Here is a 23337-nt window from a genome sequence, read left to right as displayed (position 1 = left end):
AGCCCATTAAAGTATGTATATTAACATACAAGCACATGGAATACATACTTATCAGCACTCACAAAACATTTCTCAAGGCTTACGAACACAATGTGGTTGGCTTACCGATTAGGCAACTAATTTCAAAACAGACCTCTTCCATTATTCACCACATAAAGAGGACAAGAGCAAAGTGTTTAGTATCTACTTCACCTGTGGCCATCAGCTCCTGACAATGCACACTGGCAGCTTTGTAGTCATGGAAACGAAGTGCTTGCTCTACTAGAAGGATTAGAACCTGTCCACGCCTTTCTTCTGGGTCTTCACCTGCAAACACATGCAAATGACTTACTGATTTGGGCAGTATCAATTGATAGAGGAGCTCCTTAACACTATCTTTCTAATTAACTCCAAAATAAAAAAAACAGAGATTAGACTGATTTTTATAAGATTATAGGAGAAAAGATCATGGCCACTTAGACCTTCCAATCTATTTATTAATCATGGAATTCTCTCTCAGTCTCCTAAGTGATCAATGATTAATATCAGCCTCAGACCAAAAGTAAATTGGTACAACCACTATGGAGAGCAGTATGGAGGTTCCTTAAAAAACTAAAAACAGAACTACCATGTGACCCAGCAATCCCACTGCTGGGCATATATCCAGAGAAAACCATAATCTGAAAGGATACATGCACCCCGTTGTTCACTGCAGCACTATTTACAATAGCCAGGACATGGAAGCAACCTAAATGTCCATCAACAGATGAATGGATAAAGAAGATGTGGTACACATATACAATGGAATATTACTCAGCCATAATAAAGAATGAAATAATGCCATTTGCAGCAACATGGATGGACCTAGAGATTATCATACTTAGTGAAGTCAGACACAGAAAAACAAATATCATATGATATCACTCATACGTGGAATCTAATTTTTAAAAAAAGGAAACAAAAGAACTTATTTACAAAACAGAAACAGACTTACAGATATCGAAAACAAACTTATGGCTACCAAAGGGGAAACATGGTACGGGAGGGATAAATCAGAAGCCTGGGATAAACACAAACACACTACTATATATGAGATAGATAACCAACAAGGACCTACTGTATAGCACAAGGAACTCTACTCAATATTCTGTGACAGCCTATATGAGAAAAGAATCTGAAAAAGAATGAACATATGTATATGTATAACTCAATCACTTTGCTGCACATGTGAAACTACCACAACATTGTAAATCAACTATACCCTGATAATACATATATATGTATGTATGTATTCACCCCCAGACCAGCCATTCCAATCTAAGTGGGTAGAGGAAAAGTTTTCCTCCCAATAGGGAATTTAAATATTTTTCCTATTCATTTAAAAATTTTACCCTTTGAATGTTCTAATTATAATTCATAAATGACAAATAAAAGGGGAAAAAACTTAAGCACAAAGTAAAATGGACTTAAATTTTATAGTTTCATTGTGATAAAGTTAATTTGTATATCAGGCAATCTGAGCAGGTTAAAAGGAAAAACATAAGCAAAAATAGGCTTGAAAAGAATGATGTCTAGAAAAATCCTACAAACAAAACAAAATTCTCAGGGAGAACAGCCAGGAGTATAGCCAGACTAGAAATCTATTAAAGAAAATGATCCAGATGTTTAGTCTGAAGAAAATACTAATGGTGGTCTGACAAAGCCTTGAGTATATGAAATACAATTTAAATTTTGTCCACAGATTCTTTGATACTCTTCTAAAGATGGAGCTTAATGCTTCTCCCCTTGAGTGGGGGCTGACTAGTGATTTACTTCTAACAAACAGAACATGCTGTAAACAACAGTGTGACTTCCAAGATTGGTCATAAAAAGCATTACGGAATCCGTCCTGCTCTCTCGTAGATCAACTGCTCTAGGAGAAACCCAGGAATTGCCATGTTAAAAGGACACTCAGGAAGCCCTGTGGAGAGCTCCACGGGGCAAGGAGCTGAGGCCTTGCACCACCAGCCAGGGAGCAATGGAGGCCTTTTCCAACAGCCATGGAAGCCAGCTCAGGAGCAGATGGCCCAGGCCCTGTCAACTTAACTATTTCCCTTGAACTTGGGAGGGCCTGTGTGACTGCTTCTGTGAATGAGACACAATGGAAATGAAGCTACCCAAATTCCAAAGCTAAATTATAGAAAAATGACATGAAGTTTTGCTGGTTTCTGTTGGGATGCTGACTCTGGGATCCCTCAGCCACATAAGAAATCTGGGTAGTCTGAGAACACCATAAGGAAAGACTATAAGGAGAAACCACACAGAGAAGAGAAAGCCCTAGCTACTCCATTCCCCAGCTTTTTAAAAAATCTTCTCAGCCCAGATGCCAGACATGTGAATAAAGCAGGCTTTGAGATGAGCCCATCCCTAGCTGCTGTATCTGACTGCAATTTCATAAAAGACCCTGAACTGCCCAGTCAACCACCAGAACTGGGAGAGAGAAAAAGACGTGACTGTTGTTATTTTAAGCTACTAAGTTTGGGGGTGGTTTGTAAAGCAGCAATAAATAACCATAACATTCTATAAGCTTCAGATACATGTCACCTGCCTGTGATCCCTTTCTTAATACCACTCCACCCCCAGCAAAATATTAGAATTGCCTTTCTTCAAGTTCTATAGCATTTGTTTACAGAAGCCATGTGCTACCATCACACCCCACGATGCAGCATAATTCACTGCTTCCGCACACCTCTAAGATTCTAAATCCCCAGAGGGCAGCAGGTGTGTAACAGAACCCTGTATCCAAAGTACTGACAAAGTGATATTACTTCAGCTCTCTGAGGCCTCTATTTCCCCATCTGTAAAATGTGGCTAATAAGAGGCTGTTGTGCACAGCAAAAGAGGTAGTACGTTAAAAGGGCACAGAAGGGGACTGGCACACAGCAGTCACAGGTTCGTATTAGCTATTATGTGCACTCAGGGGGCTCACAATAAAAACACTATGTTGAATGAAATGTAGATACGAGTCTTATTTTTTAATGATACTGCACCGAAGTTATAATACAGATTCCACATTAAAGTTTGTGAAATAGAAGTGGCCAAGTTGAGATGGTTCCAAATATGAGAACTAAAACAGCTGCAATGAAGAAAAGAGGTCTGAACACCATGTGGGCCACATAAGTGTGCTCTGCAGGACTGAAGAAGAATGTTCATACCATTATAAATGCAGGTTGGCCAAGATCACTGATCTTCCCGTTTCTATGTCAACGTCACAAAGACAAAAATGGAAATTAATCCTAGTAGGCAGGTACATGGAAAATGCAGACGGCATCCCTGACTCCTTCATTAGTTTCTATGAACTGGATCCTTATGAAATTCTTCCCTGATGATCAGAGTGCTTCAAAATTTACAAAGTGCTTTTATATGCATTAACTCATGTGGGTCTCTTATACTCTGGCAGGTGAAGCAACGGGGGTGTCATTCCTATTTTCCAGATGCAGAAACTGAAGCTTGAGTCATTTAGCAAATGAACGGGACGGTCAGGAGTGGACCGGTCTCCTGACTCCACACCCGATTTCTCCGCAGCCATGTGTGATGCCTCACGAAGGATGCCTGGCCCCAGTCACGGTGTCGGCACCTTTCCAAGGCTGCTGCAAGTCCAAAGGTGAAGATGCTAGTGTTATGCTTTTGGATAGGCTAGAAAAGGACAACTGACACAATAAAATTTACTAAAACTATAGGCCTTAAGAAGAAGAGCTCTGTACATAAAAATTTTTAAACATTAATAAGTGTGTCCACTAAATATACTAAATATATATTTTTTAAAGCTCAAAATAAACAAAAATCCCCTTTACTTTTTTTTAAGCTAAAAATGGAATTTATCTCAATTTAAGTAAAACAGTTCTGGGGTTAGAAGTCTCTTTAGGCAGGATTAGATCCAGAGGCATGTAGTGTATCATTGGGGTATTTTCTTTCTCTCCTTCAAATGGATTTATTTTCAGAAAACTGATCAGATAAATGACTGCCAACATCCCCAAGGTTGTATCCTTATGACTTTCATTTGGAAAGGAAGAAAGAGCCTCTGTCTTCCTGTGTTTATATATCAAGCATCAGGGAAGATTTTGATTGGTTCTGTTTGAGTCACACGGTCATCCCTGAACTGGCTGGTGGACAGAATACTGTGGCCGACAACTGTGGCAAAGCATCTTGATTGGCAAGTCTCCCGGGATCACATGGGCTGGGAGATGGATGGTGTCCCAAAGGAAGACCACTTAGCAAACAGACAGACGTGTAGCACAGATAACTAGTGTTTCAAGTCAGCAGGGGGTTCGTGTTTATTCTTTTAGTTGAAACGGGAAGGTAAATGTCACAAAATTGTGCTGGATCCATTTGAAAAATTTAAGCTGTACATTTAAAATCTGTTTAAGAAGACGAGGACCCACTTGACGATGTCCATCAGGTCGGATACACGTTGGATAAGCCAAAAATACAAAAGAAAAGTATTAAAAGATTGGTAAGCAGAATAGTGCAAAACGTGAAGTGTAGAGTCAGAAAGACTTTCCTTGAAAGCCATGGCCTGCTATTTAACCCTATTGAACTAGATACTTAACTTCTCTGATCTTCAATTTTCCTCGTAAAATAGGAAGAATACATCATCAACACCACTTAATAGAAAATGAAATAACACATGTGAAAACCTGACCAAATAGTAAAGGCACAAATTTTTCTACGAAATTACTCAGGACCAAAAAGATCACACCAAATTTCAACACTGAAGGTGAACTGGTAGGGCCGGCTGGTCCTATGTTCAGTTTTCTGGTTATAAATGGTGACCCTGACTTGTGTTTCTGACCTCGAAACCACTTAGTGGCACCCCAAATAAGCCTGCCCTCATTTAAGTAACAGAAGGTCCAAGCAGCTCAGTATAGGTGCACCGTTTTATAACATGCCAACCTTTCTAGAAAAGACAAATCCTTGCCCAAAAGCAGCTCCTCTGACACCTATAAGCACATATTCCAGTGTTCGTCTAGGTGATGTCGAGAATAACACAGATCCGTACTCTGCAGTTCAGCATCCAAAACGTACCTGCTACCCTCAGCAGCTCAGCCAGGCCCAGCAGCTTGGTAGATTGCTTGTAGCACATCGGGGACTGGCAAATACACTCCTTGATGAGGCCGATCCGATCAGAGCACAGCCGCACTACAGAGAAAGACATAGTTTAGACTTGTGACCAGGGACATAACACTTTGTTATGTCAACCAAGCAAAATGAAAACTGTGTTAACCCCCAGATCAATAAGAGTTAAGTAAAAGACACAATTTTTTAAAAACAGTAAAGTTACTGTTGCTTCTGAATAAATAATGTAGAACATGGATCTTTTCATTATCACCAAACTTCTGAAACACAGCAAATGAACTGGCATTCTGAAGCTAAGAAAAAGTGTCACCTTTTCAAGTGCCAGGTCAGGACTTAGGGAAAATTTTAAAGAAGGCGGTATCTGTCTTTGAAAACTTCACATACTTCCTGGTACACCAGTCGCACCACCTTACCTTAACCCCCTAAGATCCATTCCATGTTCCAAATATCCATCTTCTACCTCCACCACGTCATACCAGTTTGGAGGGCAGGAGTCCTCAAAGCGCTCACTGACCCAATTCATTAACCTTTCTCTAAAAACAGTCCCCATCCTCTCACTTAAGCTAGATGTTAGGAAAATAAGATGTCTGATCACACTAACTCGCACTATGCGGTAATTAGGCACACTTAAAGGGGGGAAAAAAAACTTGAATTAAAGAGTATTATGTATATGCTAGAAAGAAATGGTATCTATTCAGGATAGAGGTGTTAACTTTTAAGAAACATGGCACTGCCTGGGAAGCTAGGACCCAGTAAATACAACAATAACGATTACCATGAGAGTAGCTGACATGAAATGAATATGACCTGTGTCCTAGGCACTGTTGTAGGTGCTTTATGTGTGTTAATCCTACAAGGCAGAACCTAACAGGGCAGGTACTATTATCCACAGGGGAAGAAACTGAGGTGCAGAAAGATGAAGTACTTTGGCTAAGGTCACTGAAAGTGATGGGACCTGAATTCAATCCAGCTCCTTAAACATTCTTCACACCTTCATTCCTTTATCCATTCCTAAATCCGTGGCCATATAACATACATCCTATTTTCCCCCAAAACTTCTTCTAGGCAGGCGGGAGGGGGCCCAGGGATTGTGGATATAAAGGAGAAAGGTAGTAGTTTTTCTTTGGGATAGGCTTTATTTTTGGGGGGGGCGTGGGGAGTAAGTTTTTATTATGACTAAATTTCATACTCACAGAAAGGTTGCAAGAGTGGTACAAAGAACTCCTCTACAGTTTTTGCCAAGATCAACCAATGGTTAATCGTCTGCTCCATTCACACTTGCAATCATGCATGCCCTTCCACCCTTCCCCCAAGCACATATACACATAAACATAGGTATCTACACACATCTATTTTTCCTGAACCATATGCAAATATCATGTCTTTTTATCCATAAATACTTTAGTGTGTATTGGGCTATTTCAAGATAGCTATTCATGCAACTGCTAGTACAGTAATCCTGTGGTGGCCTTTACTCTAAAATATAAGGCAGATGCAGACTTCAGTTACTTCACAATCAGGACGGCTAATGTCTAATCTGAGTACAGCTTCCGCAGACTGTATTGTTTTCATGTCACAAATGCCCACCTCATTAACTTTCAGGCTGGCCATGTGACTTCTATAGGCAATGAAATGTGAGTGGAAGTGACATACGCCACTTCTAAGCAAAGGCTTAAGAGTCATCATCATGGGATTCCTGATCTTTTCCCTCTGCTGCTACAATGCCAGGTTTAAACTTACCATATCGCACTGAGATTTTTGAGTTTCTTTCTTTTTTTTTTTTACTATAGGACAGTCTAACAAAAACTAACTGATACAATATACTTCAAACTTTTTCATAACTTTTCTCAATCAAAAAACTGGGTTTTTTACCTCAACATCTGCTGTTTTATGTGTTTTTCTCCTAGTATATATATATTTTAAGAAAATGTGTACCATTACTTCAACATTTCAGATTCAGTAACTATGAGAAAGGTAATTTCTATATATTTCTAACCTGATTTTCAAAACAGCACTTACAGATATTATCATCATTCTATGTACCTAAAAGCCCGGGTTTTCACAGATGCTTCAATGGTCTTGTTTGATGAATTCTTATATTCTTCTTAGAGAAACTCTAGGTTTATAACTCTAATAAGCTGATTTCCTTACTGTTACCACTCTTTCCAGCTCAATAAAATTAAGGTGGAAACTGAAATTACACATGGCAATGGATCATCATTTTCTCTGTACTTCCTTTAACTGGAACGCTCAAGTTTGGTTTTCTGCTTGTTGCCCTAAGCATGGTATATTACTAAGATTTCAAGCACATTAAATACATTTGGAGAGTAGGATTCTAACAGAATGTAACTGCCACGTTAAAATGCCTTTTTATTTTATTTTAAGCCTCTGGACCATCACTATACCAGTTCTCTTTTACTGTTTACCATAGGACATGCTAAATTATATTTCAAAATGTGATTTCTTATTTAAATTAATTCAAGCCATAGATGTTATTATCTTTCCATGAAGGGAAGAGGTCTTTTGACTCCTAAAATTCTTTTCAAACTGAAATTAATGAACAAGAAAAGAATAAGCATATATGTATCTTTTAATAATTGAGGATTCCTCAATTTCCTCTGGATCTCACAAATATTTTTAAAAACTACTACAAGACACACACACACACACACACACACACACACACACACACACACACACTCCCATCTCAGACATAAGAAGCATTTATTGACCAGTTACCCACACGGCAAACAGTCTCATAACAACCTTAGGAGGAAGGGACAGCACATGCCCAGCAAAACACAGATGTAAAATTTCAATTTCGGTCGCTCATGAAGGGCATCAAAGATGCAGAACACATATAGCTCCTCATGATGTTGCAGAAGGACAAATCGGACCATATAGGTGAGGAAGGAGATAATGTGTAGAAGTCAGTCACTTAGCTGATGATTGAGAGCAAAGGTCAGAGTTTCCTTCTCAAAGAATCTTTTACTTTCACACCTCCTCATCAGTAGAGTATTGTTTACTGTTACATATGCAAGTTCTTGAGCCAAACAGACTACCTAGCTCCACCTCTAACTAGCTGTGTGACCACAAGTAAGCTACTTAACCTCTCTGTGCCTTGATCTAGAAAAATGAAAACAATAACAGTCACTACCTCATAGGGTATTTACAAGAATTAATAATTACATGCGAAGTATACTTAGAACTTAAAAATCACTCAATTATTATTATTATTACTAACATATTCACAGAAATGCTTAAGTATTGGATTCTCTAGTATAAGGATTCTCAGTGTTCAAGATATAACTTTCAGGACTGTCCAGGGAATATTTTACTATTATCTCCAACTGAGGAAGGTAAAGTTCAAAGCCATTAAGTTGCCACAGATCACACACCTCAAGGCGGCTGAATCAGAACTTAAACCCAACAAGACAGAATCAGGCCTGCATGTCACGTCTCTCAGTATATTAGTCCCTCAAAGTCAAGAGGTACCCCTTCATTCTTTTGGTTACTGGAATAAAAGTGCCTAAATTAATCTTTATTGAATGTAAGGAAAGGAGAGTGGAGGAGAAGGAAGGGACAGTGAGGGAGGGAGGGAGGGAGAAGGAGAAAGTAGGTAAGACCACTCTAATTCTGCCATCATTAAGAGGACCTCCAAGGAAGATAATAAAAATGACAGCTGATACTTAGAGAGCTCTTACTATATCCCAGGCACTACAGACATACAGACTTAATCTTTACAAGCAATTCTATAAGGTACTCATTACTACGCTCATTTTGTAAATGAGAAAAGTTAAACACAAAGAAAGGTTAAGACACGTGTCCAGTTACTCAGCAATAAGTGGCAACATGGGCTCCCAGCTGGGCTTAACACAATGTTGTAAGTCTGGAAAACCGACTTACTCTATTGTAGAAAGAACACAGGGATAACTAAAATATCCTAAATTGGTTCACTTGAATAGTAAGAATAATTTACACAACATAAACACCCAAGGTATGGGGAAAAGCACACATATGTACACACACAAACACATCATAGGCGATTCTTACACGAGGCATTATTTTTTATATGATATTTGTAATCCTGTTTTTTATTAACTCATGCATTATAACTTATCTAGTACCATTAGCCCTCACCTGCTGAGAGGTGCAGCAACTCCTGGAGTGTAGGCAAAGAAGGCTTCAAAACAAAGCAAAGTGACAAAATGAACTACTGTACACTGACTACAATAAAAAATACCTGGACCATAAATCTTTAAATATCAAGTAACTTTGTTCGTCCAATATTACTGATGAATACTAAAACCTAAATTATATTTGTGACATAAATACAACAAACAGTACACAAAAAGAATATTCCATCTCCACATCCAGAAGCCACTCTAATAGGAAATTCCAAATTAATACATCAAACTGAAAAGCTGTCAAAACATGAAAGCAAAGTCTTCCTTAAGATTCTCCTCAGTCAGGAAATTTCTCAGAACCTACAGTTTGGTTGCAGATATTGAAACCCATCAGCTGATGTGCAAATATTGCTAATTGAGCACCGAAGAAAAATCAGAGCGCAACGTAATTTTCAAACTTTAATAGCATTTGGGAAACCATTTTATGTATTCTATCAATCTGCTTGAATTAAATAACTAGCTAAAATATACACACACACAAAGTCAAAGCTATAATGACTTGACCTAACAAGAGATATAAGAAAGACAAAAGTTTCACAGTGCTCTGGACTCTCTCATGACTGAAATCCTCAATTAAAAATATAAGTGTTTCGAGGGAGGTGGTTAATAATTTAAGATATTTGAGAATAAACTGAAAATGCTTTTTGGTAACTCTGATTAATCCTCACAATTTTAAGAAGCTCTGAGCTCAAAAATTACATGAATGGTGCGAGTGAATAGAATTTTCTAGTGATTTAACAGTCACCTTGAACACAGTTGTTTCAGATGTTGCCGGCTATTTATAAATCACATACAAACTACTGTCAAACAAAGATATTCAAGGTAATAGTAATATTACCTTTTAAAAGTCTAATAAATTTGTCTGACAAGCAGAACTTTAATCTTTAGTAAAACTGCAGTGGAAATCCACATGAAAACATGAGAATGTCTCTCCTGCCTCATATTCCCTAAGATCCACCTGACTCAAAGCACCTCAGAAGACAAAGACACCAAGGAACCTTTAACAGGCTATCACTGACCGAAGATACTAGAAGTTTAAAAAAGAAAAAGAGAGACACACACACAATTCTGATGAAAATTTATCAAAAAACAGAGAGATGAAAGGAACTTAGTTATGCCTTCCCCACTCCCAATTCCAAACGTTTCCAGAGTTAAGAACAAAGGTAAGAGCACTTTGCTGTACACCTGAAACTAACACAACACTGTAAATCAACTATACTTCAATAAAAAATAAATAGTAAACGTAATTTTTTTTTAAGAATAAAGATAAGAGATTGCATGGAAACTAGCCAAGCATACCACTAATCGCCAAGCATACCCACTTCATTTAGGGCAATGAGGTCCGGGATTGAAAATCCACCTCCTTCTTATCAGGTAAGGTTCAGGACACTGGGAGACACCCACTGTCCTGATAGGACAGCAGGGTTGTTTGAGTTGGTACTAACGTGACTTCTACCTTTAGGTAAAAGAACTCGAGCAATGTTAACAAATTGCTAGTAATTTAATTCTGAACAACAACTTCCTGTCATTCCCGCTGCTTAAAAAAAAAAAAAATCTGCTTAATTAAAGAATATTCTACAGTAAGCATAAAAACAAATAAACTATTATCATTTATAGCTAATTCTAAATCTATGCAACTGAAACAAATAAATAAATTGCAATCCAAAACTGATGTAAACCTGAAACTCTCATCCATATTCCCCAATTTCTATTTGTGTTTTTACCCAATAGCCTCACGGCTGTACTGTTATTGAAAAATGGGACAGAGGGCAGAATCTATTGCTAATGGACTAAATGACCAAAAGTACTCTTTAGTTAAAAACTTAAAAAGGGGGCTTCCCTGGTGGCGCAGTGGTTGAGGGTCCGCCTGCTGATGCAGGGGACACGGGTTCGTGCCCCGGTCCGGGAAGATCCCACGTGCCGCGGAGCGGCTGGGCCCGTGAGCCATGGCCGCTGAGCCTGTGCGTCCGGAGCCTGTGCTCCGCAACGGGAGAGGCCACAACAGTGAGAGGCCCGCGTACCACAAAAAAAAAACAAAAAAAAAACAAAAAAAAAAAACCTAAAAAGGAACACGAGTGAACTAATGCAAAATGAGTTAATAATAGTGCAACACTAAATAGAAAACTCACCTTGCAAAGGCAGAATCTTTACCCCAAATTCTTCGAGGCACCCCAGGGCTTGGATAAGATCTAGCTCCTCTTGAATGGCAGCAGGTCTATCTGTTATCAGCTGTAAGCAGCACCTAGGAGAAATTCATTTTTAAAAAGGAAAAGTAACATATGTTCAGCTAAGTTGCCTTTCTATGATCAACAACATAGAGATCCAACACATTTATCAAAAACCAACTTCCTTCCAGGTATTCTGCTAGAGGCTTTCTGATATCTTATTTAATCCTCACAGCAAGGCTGTGAGACAGGCAAATATCACCATCTGCTTTTTAAGGAAGCCAAAATTGAAGCTCAGAGGTGAAGCAATTTGCGCAGGGTTATGCTGATGGTACGTAAGGTATCACAGTATAAAGCAAGATACGTTAGCTCTGGGTTTAGTGTTCTGTTCACTGTTGACTCAAAAGATAATGATCATGTAAAAAAAATTAAAAAAAACAGAAGGAATACAGTTAATTTCCAGTTATTCTTTTAAGGAAAACAGAAATGTCTTGATTCGATCACAATTTTGTCTCTCAAAGGAAAAGGAATAACCTAAGAAACTGCACAAGAGACATTTTTCTGATCAGAAACAATCAGTTGGTGATGTAGTACTGAGATAAATATAGATGAAAGTGATTTGATAATCTACGAATTTGTGATACCTATGGAGTATTTTAAGCAATTTTTTTTAAATTCAGATAAAGTATACTTAATAAATATTGTAGTTAACAATAAACCTATTTTCTGAAAGGTGCATGGAGAGGAACAGTGGGGCATGAGACTAGAAAGACAGGTAGAGATCAGGCCATGAAGAGCTAACAATGCTAAAATCATGGACCATCACATGAAAATATCTAGGCCCCAGGATCTAACTACATGACCAAGCGACAGATATAGGCCTAGCTTGCTCTTGCAAACTTTGGGGATTTAAATCAGATGAGCACTAACACATACTTACTACTGGTTCAAGGACAAACAGTATACAACCTATTTGTGGCATCTACCAAAATTCTAACAGCACTTTGAACCCAGGAATCCCAGTTCTAGGAATTTATACTACAGACAGGCTCTCACATGCCCAGACATAATTATGGATGTTCACTACCACAGTCTTGTTAAAATAAAATACACTAAATCAGGAACTAATTAAATAAATTGTATAAAAGTCAAATAGTCTACAACCATCAAAAAGGAATGAAACAAACCTATATGTATCCACATGGAAAAACGCACAATATAGATCGTAAGTGAATAAAACAAGACACAGAAAGATAGGTACAAGTAGTATACACTTATTTGTGATTTAAGAAAGAAGGGAGTAACTTTTAATAAGATATTCCAGAAGGATACACAGGAAACTGATTAAAAATATAACTGAGGGATAAAGTTAGAGGCACTCGAATGAGGAGAAAGACATCTTCCATATCTATCTTTTGTGTATTTTTAAATATTTTATCTTGTGGATGTACTGCTTCCTCAATTAAAAAAAAACCTAGTAAATAAATAGTAATTTAATCAATAAGAATGGATGGGCTATTTTCTATTTCAATAAAACTGTAAACAATTAAATACATCTGGGCCCACAGGGCTCAATCAGTCTGGTGCCACATTACACACATATGACATCTTTTCTAAACGAAGGTGTGTCCTTGTAGGAGAAAAGGGGGTGGATGAAAGGCAAATACTGCAAGTACTGTGTAGTTTCAAAAATGATCTCTAGGAGCATCTGTCAAAAAGATTTAGGTCAAACACAACTCCCAGTTGTTCTATTTGATATTTTCATCATCTGAAATAGAAATACTATCCCTTGGGAGAGAAGGAACAAGTTTACTAACTATTTTAAACAACTTTGTCAAGTTCAATAACATGGTTTGAGAAAACACGATTCTTTCTGTGATAAGTTATCACTGGGGGAAAAACGTTACCTTTAAGTTTTGCTAGAGTTGAAACAACTACCAGTTATTTGAGGGGAAAAGTAACTCTAAACAACTACCACAATCTTTACATCAAAATAAATTCCAAATGGGCCTAAAATTTCCATGCAAAAATAAAACCACCAAAGTAGTAAAAAAAAACAATACGAAAAACTATTTTAATGGTCTTGGGAATTAAAGGTCTTTCAAAGGATGACACAAAAGACAAAAAAGAATAACAACCGAGTTTTTTAAAAATTCAAAATAGCCATTTGAAAGATAAACTGTACATTATTAAAATTTGGCAACACAGTTTAACCATTAAGAGAGGCAAAAGGCACGTGTCCCATACACAATAAAAAATCTCCTAAGAATCAATAGGAAAAAGAGGAACACAAACTTTCCTGTACAACAGGCTAAGAGAGGAACAGAATTCAGAGTCCAGAAATTTCCCCCTGGAAGGGACTTGTGAGCTTTATCATCTAACCAGAGTGGAAGCCATGTAAAGCATACAGACACGACCTAATGTGCTGAAATTTTCCAGAACTTGAACTTGCTGGCTACCACTTGAATCTCTTCCAACAGCAGAAAAGTATAACCTTATAGATAATCGCCTAGAATGACCGTGGGAAAGTGTGCTAGAGAAAAAGGGTCACAAGAGAGTTGATGAATACTTAGGACGTAATTAAGTTTTCATTCTATATTCAAGCAATAAATAACGGTGCCCCATAGAGTAGAGTCAATCTGTACTTGTGATAACATATTTTGTGAGGTAGAGGATAAAACCAACAATGAAGTCTGTATATTCTGACTTCCCCCCCTCCCTCTTACGGAGAATACAGAGTTCCTCTACCTGGCCAGATCCATGCAGCTGTCGGTGAGGCTGGTAGAAGAATTGAAGTACTCTCTGCTGGCAGCCAAAACCAAGTCAATGCTTTTTTCGTAACTGACCCTGTACTGGGTTTTTCCTTTATGGGCTACACTAGTCGGTGGATTTACTGAACAAGCACTGCAGTGCATCATCTGCCCAGCCAGGTGGATATTTTCAAGGCGACTGGAACACAGAAGGCTCTCTGTAAATATCTGGGGAAAAGAAGAAACTGGAGTTAGTGCTTAAAGAGGGAGGACTCAGTTCTTGACACAATGGAGGCTCTGATAACCAAGTGAAATAAATTTTAAAAACTACATCCATCCTACAGGTAGAGGCTGCACAATATTTATGAATGTACTAAATGACAATGAAGCACACTTTAAAATGGTTAGTATTATGTTATGTGAATGTCACGTCAATACAAAAATCCCCCTTTTAGGAGGAAGAAATAATTTAACTGAACAAACCAATGGTAAGCATAATATTTTAATGTGTTACAACAAATACTTGAGTAAAATATCCAAAGTTCATACTTATTAAAAACAGGATCCATTAGACACACTGTCCACACCCTGCTTAAAGTATTTATAACATTTCAATTTTTTAAAAGAAAATCTTTGAATATGATACACATGATTAATGACTGTTTAAAGCACCTGAAGTCAGTCTTGTAAACTAAACACCCAAGCTACAAATGTTCTACTTACACCTAGTCACTAGAATTACAATACACCACATAACATTTTTTTCTAATCTGCAACTTAAAAACTATTTAAATAAAACAAAAGCCTCTGATGGAAGGCAGTTATGCAAATGTCATTGTATTTTACAAGGCAACTAATAGCATCAATTAACATAAAATTTATTCCATAATTGAGGTTATCTACTTACTCCAAAAAAGTCCTATTAAAGAGCTCCCTTTAAACCCACACTAATAGCATCAATATATAAATAGCACAAGAACTTCCACAAGAATGTTCTTTCCTATCATGCCACTGTTGGATGAGGATAACACAGAAAAAGAAGAGATAAAAAGTAGATTTCATGGAGAAGCAAGAGTTTCCTTATAATTAGGAAGGCTACCCAGTTTTCATAGGACCCCCTTATTTTCACTTGTTTCTAGGCTTCTGGAGAAGACATTTTTAGACAGGTGTTTCCTAAAATGACTGATAAGGATAAAATTACTAATACCTATGAGAGATCTGCTATATAATCCATACTGTGACAGAAAGCGAATTATCAGTGAGTAACCCTAATCGCTTATATGACAGGTGAAAATGGCTTGCTCCATGTGACCAGAGTGACTTAGATGTAACAATTTCTCTATTCCTTTGGTTTATTCAGGTAAGCCATAAAGAGTCAATGCCCAATACTAAAAAATAAAATTCACTCACTCTACTATTTTCAAGGTTTTGCTGAAATGAACAATATAGATTTCTGCTCTACAGGCTGTAGAGAAATCTTGCATCTTATCAAAATTATGCCAATGAGATTTAAAATCATTTTCCAATGACAGCAAAACCTAATACAGTGGCCACAGGTCAGTAAGACAATATAGCATAATTTAAACATCACTAAAATATTTTAAAATGTAAGTTTGCCAAATCTGTATTATCTTCTAGAATCGGTTCAGGACAGTTATAATATGCTTTCAAATGTTTTCTCAAAGGAGAAAGACTAACGGCACGAAGTCATTAAAATATCAAGGCCTAATGCAAAGGTTAAAATATAACTAGAACAATTTACTACGTCAAGTTGTTATGATAGACTACTCTACACAGGAGCGAGTTCAAGTGTGATATACTTAATGCTAATTTTTCAATCAGAGTCAGAAAATACCAGGAAATAACGCTACTCCCACTTTAAAAACACTACTTCAAGCAGTGTTACTAATGACAGTAAGATTTTGGACCCCATGTGCATATAGATTATTTTCTCCTGAAACTGAATTTCAAGTTTTGCTTTAGATACAAAGGTGAAGTTTCTGGCAGCTGTACGTGGTCTGCGAGTGTAATCATCAATATAAAGTTTACACTCATCAAGCACATAAAAACCTGAAGTTCAAATATAAAACCATTCATTTCTCAACAGTCTATATTAGCGCTCTTCTGTTAAAACTACCTTAAATTAAAATACCAACCAATTTCACAAAACAGAGACCTATTTTATAACTCTCATTTTATCAACGGGTTATGCTTCGTGATGTCAGAGCAGAGCAACACAAGAAATAGTCTACAATTTTGATCTGTTTGTTTGATAGGCAAATTCAAATGGGAACCCTCTTTTAAACTGTATCTCATTAAAGGTGGGTTAGCTGGATCCTTTTTCCATACAAAGCATGAGTAATTTGGTGGTAATACACACACCTTCCAAAATAAGGATTAAATTCTCCTAAATTACACTCCTAGTCAACTCACCATCCTTAAGTATCCTTTATGCTCCAGACACTATAATATGCCCTGGGGTAGCTGAGGATGAACATGATATGATAATGCCTACCTAGGAGCTAATGACCAAAGGGAAGAAACACACACAGAAACAAACAAGTCATCGCATCGGAAAGAAAGGCTGTAATAGAGATAAGTTATATCAAAGGACAAAGGAAGGCATCCTAGAGGGCATGATTAGGGAGCTGAATCCTAAAAGTTATCAACAATTTTCAAGTTTAAAAAAGAGGAATATACTCCAGGCAAAGGGAATAATGCGTACAAAGTCACAGAAACAGGAAACAGCATCGTGAGTGGAGGAATTCATGACAGATTTGGCACCGCTGGAGCACAGGGCACATGGCAGCGAGCGTCAGAGGCGAGAACAGACAGGGTGGCTGGAATCTGCCGTGGCTTTCTATGCCAGGCTAAGGAATACGGTTACTTTCTAACTGTAGATACGGTATTTTATCTATTTTATATAGCAGCGCATTTTAAGAAGGGGAGTGTCATGAAAAGGTCTGTTTTAGAAGAATACTCTCTTCCGTGTAAATGAGGAAGAGATATGGAAGTAGGGAAACAAGTTTGGAGGATTACAACCATTTAGCAGAGGTGAAGAGAGGACAGATTTGAAAGACTTTTCTCAGGCACATGAAGCAAATTTTAGTGACCACCAAAACTATGGAAGAGAGAGGATCCAAGTACGATTCGGAGTTTTCCAGCTGAGAATTAACCCACTAAATAAATGGTGTTGCAATGAACAAAGAAGAAGTTATGTATGCAAGTGCTCAAACTAAAGCACCGCTCAGTTACCAGCTATTGAATATGATTCAATAATTCAATCCTATTACTTACAGTGAAGCTTATGGTCATCATCTTGTGTCCAATCAACAAAATGTAGCAACCAAAATTACAAAATTAAAAGGAAATATTTACATATGTAGAGTTACCTCATAGCAAGCATCAGAGTCTAGACAGGTGTAAACATTCTGCTGCATAGTTAACATGTCTTGCAGCAACATTCTCCAATGAGACTCACTGACAGGAGGCTGCCTGGGGGTAAAAAAGAAAATAATTCATGAAACTGCTCTCTTCAATTAGTCAAAAGTAAAAAAAATTGGTACCACTATTCTATATGCCACGCAGCTCCCACATGATCAAGAGAAATAGATCTCATTTGAATTTCCAGGGAAAAAAACTTTGATTAAAGATAGAGGGAAGGGCTTCCCTGGTGGTGCAGTGGTTGAGAGTCCGCCTGCCGATGCAGGGGACACGGGTTCGTGCCCCGGTCCGGGAAGATCCCACGTGCCGTGGAGCGGCTAGGCCCGTGAGCCATGGCCGCTGAGCCTGCGCGTCCGGAGCCTGTGCTCCGCAAAGGCAGAGGCCACAACGGTGAGAGGCCCGCGTACCGCAAAAAAAAAAGATAGAGGGAAAAGTTGGGCAGCGACGCATCAATGCCAGAAATGTTGCCAGAGCTGCCTCTGCCGTAGGCTGCCTAGACACAAAACTGATAATGGCAAAGGTAAACAGCTATGAGTTTCTAAGGTAAAATAAAGCACACGGTAAAGTAAGATAAAGCAGCTGTGATATAGCAGAAAAAGCACTTGGAGACAGGAGAATGAGTTTCAAATTCCATCTTCATCACTCTGCAGTCGCCAGCAGGGTGTGTTCTTAATTTCAACCACACATGCAGACCCAGAGGGCAGCAGGGGCCACACCTAGCATGAGTCTGGAGGCGGGAAGCACAGCTGGCCAGCCGGCAGCCCTAGTGGTTCCTCTCAGTGGGACTCCATGCGGCAGTCCACAGAGCCTGGGGTAGAGCACTGCGGGGGTTCTCTCCCATCCAGGCGACAGCCCAGGTGCCAGCCCAGGTACGACAAGCCCTGTAAGGTAGCTGCAGTTCCTATCTGGCTTAGGAAGGAGCTTCATTCCCCACAAAAGTCAGGACCTTTTTTTTTTTAACATCTTTATTGGAGTATAACTGCTTTACAATGGTGAGTTAGTTCCTGCTGTACAACAAAGTGAATCAGCTATACAGATACATATATCCCCATATCTCTTCCCTCTTGCATCTCCCTCCTTCCACCCTCCCTATCCCACCCCTCTAGGTGGTCACAAAGCACCAAGCTGACACCTTTTGTAACAATTCCATTGGCATAGTTTTCAGGGTCCCCTCAAGGATAAGCCAGTGACCACACATGGGAAAGCCAAAGCTTCAAGCCCCTACCAGGCTTTCTAGTTCATTTACACAGTTCCTCTAGGAGCAATTTACCAGTCAGAGATGAAGTAGTGAGGCCTACACTATCTAGTTGATCAAATACCATTTCATGGTAGTATCCAGACTTACAGAGTTAAAGAATCAGTGGTTCAGATTCTCCTACAACAGGGGAAACGGTGTTGTTAACAATGTCACAGAGAGTCACATATTAGCTGCGTGACTATATTTAACATTCTTGAATTTCAGCTTTCTCACTTAAAGAGAATCTCAAAAAATGATAAGGAAGGGATGAGATTAATTTTGAAAAAACACAGACAATGAAACAAAATTTTTCCTGAGTATAAAAACAAGCTCAGTTACCTGTATGGATTTGAATAAATTTCTTTGAGCTTCAGTTTCCTTTTTTGTATATTATGATAATTAACTTAAACTAGAATGTATGAAAAGACACTCCCCATATTTTTCTGGTACAAAGGAGCATTCAACAAGTGTGAATGAATAAATCTGGAAGTCACAAACACATCTGTTTGTTTTTCTGTAGTCACATACACAACCACTAATATTGTCTAGTAGGAGGGAGAATGTGCTGTAATTCTCTCTACCTCTCTCAAAAGTTCATCTTTGTTGAATATATGTGAGTTTGGAATCATCATTTATGTTTATTTTCTAGTCTTGAAGTTCTACATAATCATGAATCTCATTGTTTGAAAAGGGTAGGTTTGGTTTTGTTTTCTGTTTGTCAAATACCAACTGGGTGTTCCTTTTCCACACGTCATTTTCTTTCTTATGCATTAAAAACAGGGCAAATAGACTGTGTTTAATAGTATTGCTATGGAAAAATTATGCATTTGGGATCTTTCCTACAAAAATTCTAGTCTTCAGGAATTTTTTTCACCTAAAATTTTTAATAACCATATGCTTCATTTGCTTATAGCATTTTCTATTTGCTACACAAAATAAACAATTATTTCTCTCTGATATGTATTAAAGCTTAAGAGAATACATTTTTTTTCCAGCATACAAATACACAAAACAAACTGATATATTTGCAAGTCTTCAAGGATAATCCCTGAAGTGTTTCCATTAGTTAGACCTTGGTATGTGAACTCTTTGGGTGGGCTTCAAAGAATTAAAAGACTCTTTCAAATTTGGCTCGCAGGCAGTAAAGTAGCAAAATGTTTGAAAAAGTGAGTGTCCATCTTGCACCAGCTTCATAAAATCAGACCTGGGCACTGTCTAGCTGAATTCAAGTTCTCGCAGCCCAGCTGTTCTTCTAGAAGCCAGCAACACTGGGACAGATGGTATTAATGTTTTCTCACACATGGCTAGCCTTAAGTACAGGTTCTAATTAAAATAAATTATAAGACATTATTTCCAAAGGTCTTTTTAGAATACATGCAGTAAATAAGAACCAAGAGAAGAACCTGGAGGCACTATACAAGAGGTGTGCAAATTGACAGGGAAATACCTGAACACAAACATGATGTATTAGTTACAGCTTTGGAATGGAGGTGTATTTTCCAGCGAGAAATAGTATTGCACTCAAGATAGTAAAACCTGATTTGTGACAGTCAGTGAAATCTGCCACCATTTAGAATATGCGTAAGAAAATTTGATAGGTGTTAAAGACCAAGCCATAGTAGCATATATGAAATAATTAAGATTCATTTCAAGTTGACTACCTTGAAAAAAGAGGCCGTATTCTCTTACATATTCACAGTAAGTAGAATGCCATAAGCAGAAATTAACTGCAAGGACTTTAGAAGTATTTGAGGGATTCAATGGAAGGACAGCAGGTAATCTAGCAGCAACAGTGAGGCTTTCTTACTGAAGAGTAGGTTCTTGACTAGAGCCAACATGATGGGAAATATTGACCCCTAAAAGCTTTTATAGCTGTAAAGAAAGTTTAAGACTTAAATTGTCAACACCTCCTAAATTATTCATTTAGTAATTACTGAGAGAGGGCCAATGATATGTAAGGTTCCAAATTAGATGTTTGGTGACTGTAGCACTTGCCTTAGATAAGCTTATGATTTTGAAGGGAACATAAGGCACATAAATCAATAACTAGAGTAAACTGTTGAAAGAGACAGAGATAAAGAGAGAATTTTAAGGCTTCCTGTAAATCTACAATAATTTTAAGAATTACTATAAATCCATAATAATTAATACAGGATGGTTATTAGAGGAATGATAGACAGATCAATGGATCAAAATAAAGGACCCCAAAATAGGCCCCCGTAATATGGAAAACTGATATTCAACAAAGAGGCAAATGCAATTCAGTACAGACAGAACAGTCTTTTCAACAAATGATGCTGCAATATTCAGATATTAAAAAAAAATAATCTATACCTTGAACAATAAACAAAAATGAACTTTCAAAATGGGCCATGAAACTGATTGTAAAATGTAAAACTAAAAATTTAACTAAAAATGGCAGGAGGAAATCTTTGTGCCAAAAGTTTCTTAACATGACATCAAAAGCACAATCAACAAAGAACAAATTGATAAGCTGGACCTCATCAAAATTTATAAAGTATGCCCTTCAAAAGACACAGGTATGAGAATGAAAAGATAAGGCATAGATAGGGGAAAATCTTTGCAAAGCGTATATCTAATAAGGACTTGTATCCTGAATGTATAAGAAAACTCTCAAAATCAGTAAAGAACCCAATTTTTAAAATGATCTAAGAAGATACACTGATGTCAAATAATCACATAAAAAGATGCTCAACGTTATTACTCACTGGAGAAAGCAATTAAGACCAAAATTAGATACCACAACATACCTATTAAAATCACTAAACTTTAAAAGACTGACCACAGCAAGTACTGACAAGCATGTAGAGCAACTGGAACGCTCCTAAAAGACTGATTAAAAAATAAAATGATACAAATGCTTTGGAAGACAGTTAGGCAGTTTTTTTAAAAGTTAACCATCCACCTACGATATGATCCTGCCATTCCACTCTCATGGATTTATCCAAAAGCAATGAAAGCGCATGTCCATACGAAGGCTTGTACATGAATATTCATAGCAGCTATATTTGTAAAAGCCAAGACTCAAAATAAACCAAATGTCCCTCAACAAGTGAATAGATAAACAAAGTGTAATAAATCCATCAATGGAATACTAGTCAACAAATAAAATGGAATAAACTACGGATCCATGATACAACATGGATGAATCACAAAGTAATTATGCTAAGTGAAAGAAGCCAAACAAACAAACAAACGAAGTGCATACTGTTATGACTCCATTTCCATAAAATTCTAGGAAATGCAAAGGACGATGTAGAGACAGCAAATAGATCAGTGATAGCCTGGGGAGGGGATGGGGGTGTAATGAGGAGAAGCAGAAGGAGGGAGGGGATTATAAATGAGCAAGAGAAAGCTTTTAGGGGTGATGGATACATTCATTATTTTGACGAGGTGATGGCTTCATGGGTATATACATATATCAAAACTTATCATATTCTATACTTTAAATATGTACAATTTATTGTTGGTCAATTATAACCCAATGAAGTCAGAAAAAGAAAAAAAGTAGTACTTTTTCTTAATCACACACAATTATCAATTAATTTTATTACTCACTTACGACCGGTGTGCCTGGTCAATCTAACCATGAGCTTGTGTGCCTCTTCTGAGCTAGACTGAGTATTTTTAACATACGAAATTGGTTTCTCAAGTCCATGTTTCTCCAAAATCTCTGACACACTGTAAGTGAAAAGAAAAATTTTTAAATAAGTCTTGCTACCAAACAAAAAAGCTCTAAGAATCTTAAACACATAAGTAGCACTTAGGTGTTAAAAGTATTTTTTTAAAAAGTAGCATAAAGAATGACCAAATTTTACACATTAAATTAATTCTCGGCAAAAAAAAGCTAATAATTATATATCAAATCTTATTTCCCCTACTGACTTTTATTACAACATACTTGGGATAAGTTAACACTTTTTAAAAAGCCTGGCATATCCTTACCTCAAAATCTTTTTTTTATAATTTTCCTGTACTGTAAAAGCATCAAGTCAGCAAAATAAGCCAAATCTATAACTGCAATACCCAGCTCTAACTCTTAACAACCTTAGTGAGTATTCTGTTATAGGCAAGGCTGCTAGAAAAGCAAGAAGCAAAGAATTTTAGGGTTGGGAAACCACAGAAACCCCATAAGGCTCAATCTCCCTCAAGAATCCATTCTATAAACAAACAAATAAGATTTCTGTTCTCATATGGATCTTCTTGAGATATCCTATTCCATAATTATCAGCATTGTATATACACCTTTTCTGTCTCACCAAGTCTCACATTTATGAATTAACCACTACTGGGCTTAGAGAGAGGTTGGACAAAATTCAGTAACTCTTCATAAAGATAAGTTCCATGGGTCACGTCACCTGACATTATATACACTAAAACACTTATCAACTATTAATGGCCATGAGGTGGAACCGCAAAAAAAAAGTTCTCCTTTAAAA

General features: G+C 37.5%; 1 protein-coding gene across 2 annotated transcripts in view; it reads right to left on the bottom strand.

The window, feature by feature from the left end:
• NBAS (NBAS subunit of NRZ tethering complex) overlaps window positions 1-23337 on the bottom strand; it is a 340240-nt gene that overhangs the window by 161255 nt on the left and 155648 nt on the right. For both annotated transcript variants that reach the window (XM_060027072.1, XM_060027073.1), the window contains 6 exons: window positions 22457-22579; window positions 17589-17691; window positions 14195-14424; window positions 11411-11523; window positions 5044-5157; window positions 193-306 (listed from right to left, as the gene is read on the bottom strand). In XM_060027072.1, the coding sequence (XP_059883055.1) occupies window positions 193-306; window positions 5044-5157; window positions 11411-11523; window positions 14195-14424; window positions 17589-17691; window positions 22457-22579 (797 nt within the window). The remainder of the gene's footprint in view (window positions 1-192; window positions 307-5043; window positions 5158-11410; window positions 11524-14194; window positions 14425-17588; window positions 17692-22456; window positions 22580-23337) is intronic.

The sequence above is a fragment of the Delphinus delphis genome, chromosome 12 (genome assembly GCF_949987515.2).
Source record: "Delphinus delphis chromosome 12, mDelDel1.2, whole genome shotgun sequence".
In the NCBI taxonomy this organism is placed as follows: domain Eukaryota; kingdom Metazoa; phylum Chordata; class Mammalia; order Artiodactyla; family Delphinidae; genus Delphinus; species Delphinus delphis.
This window is presented reverse-complemented; position numbering and strand designations above follow the sequence as displayed.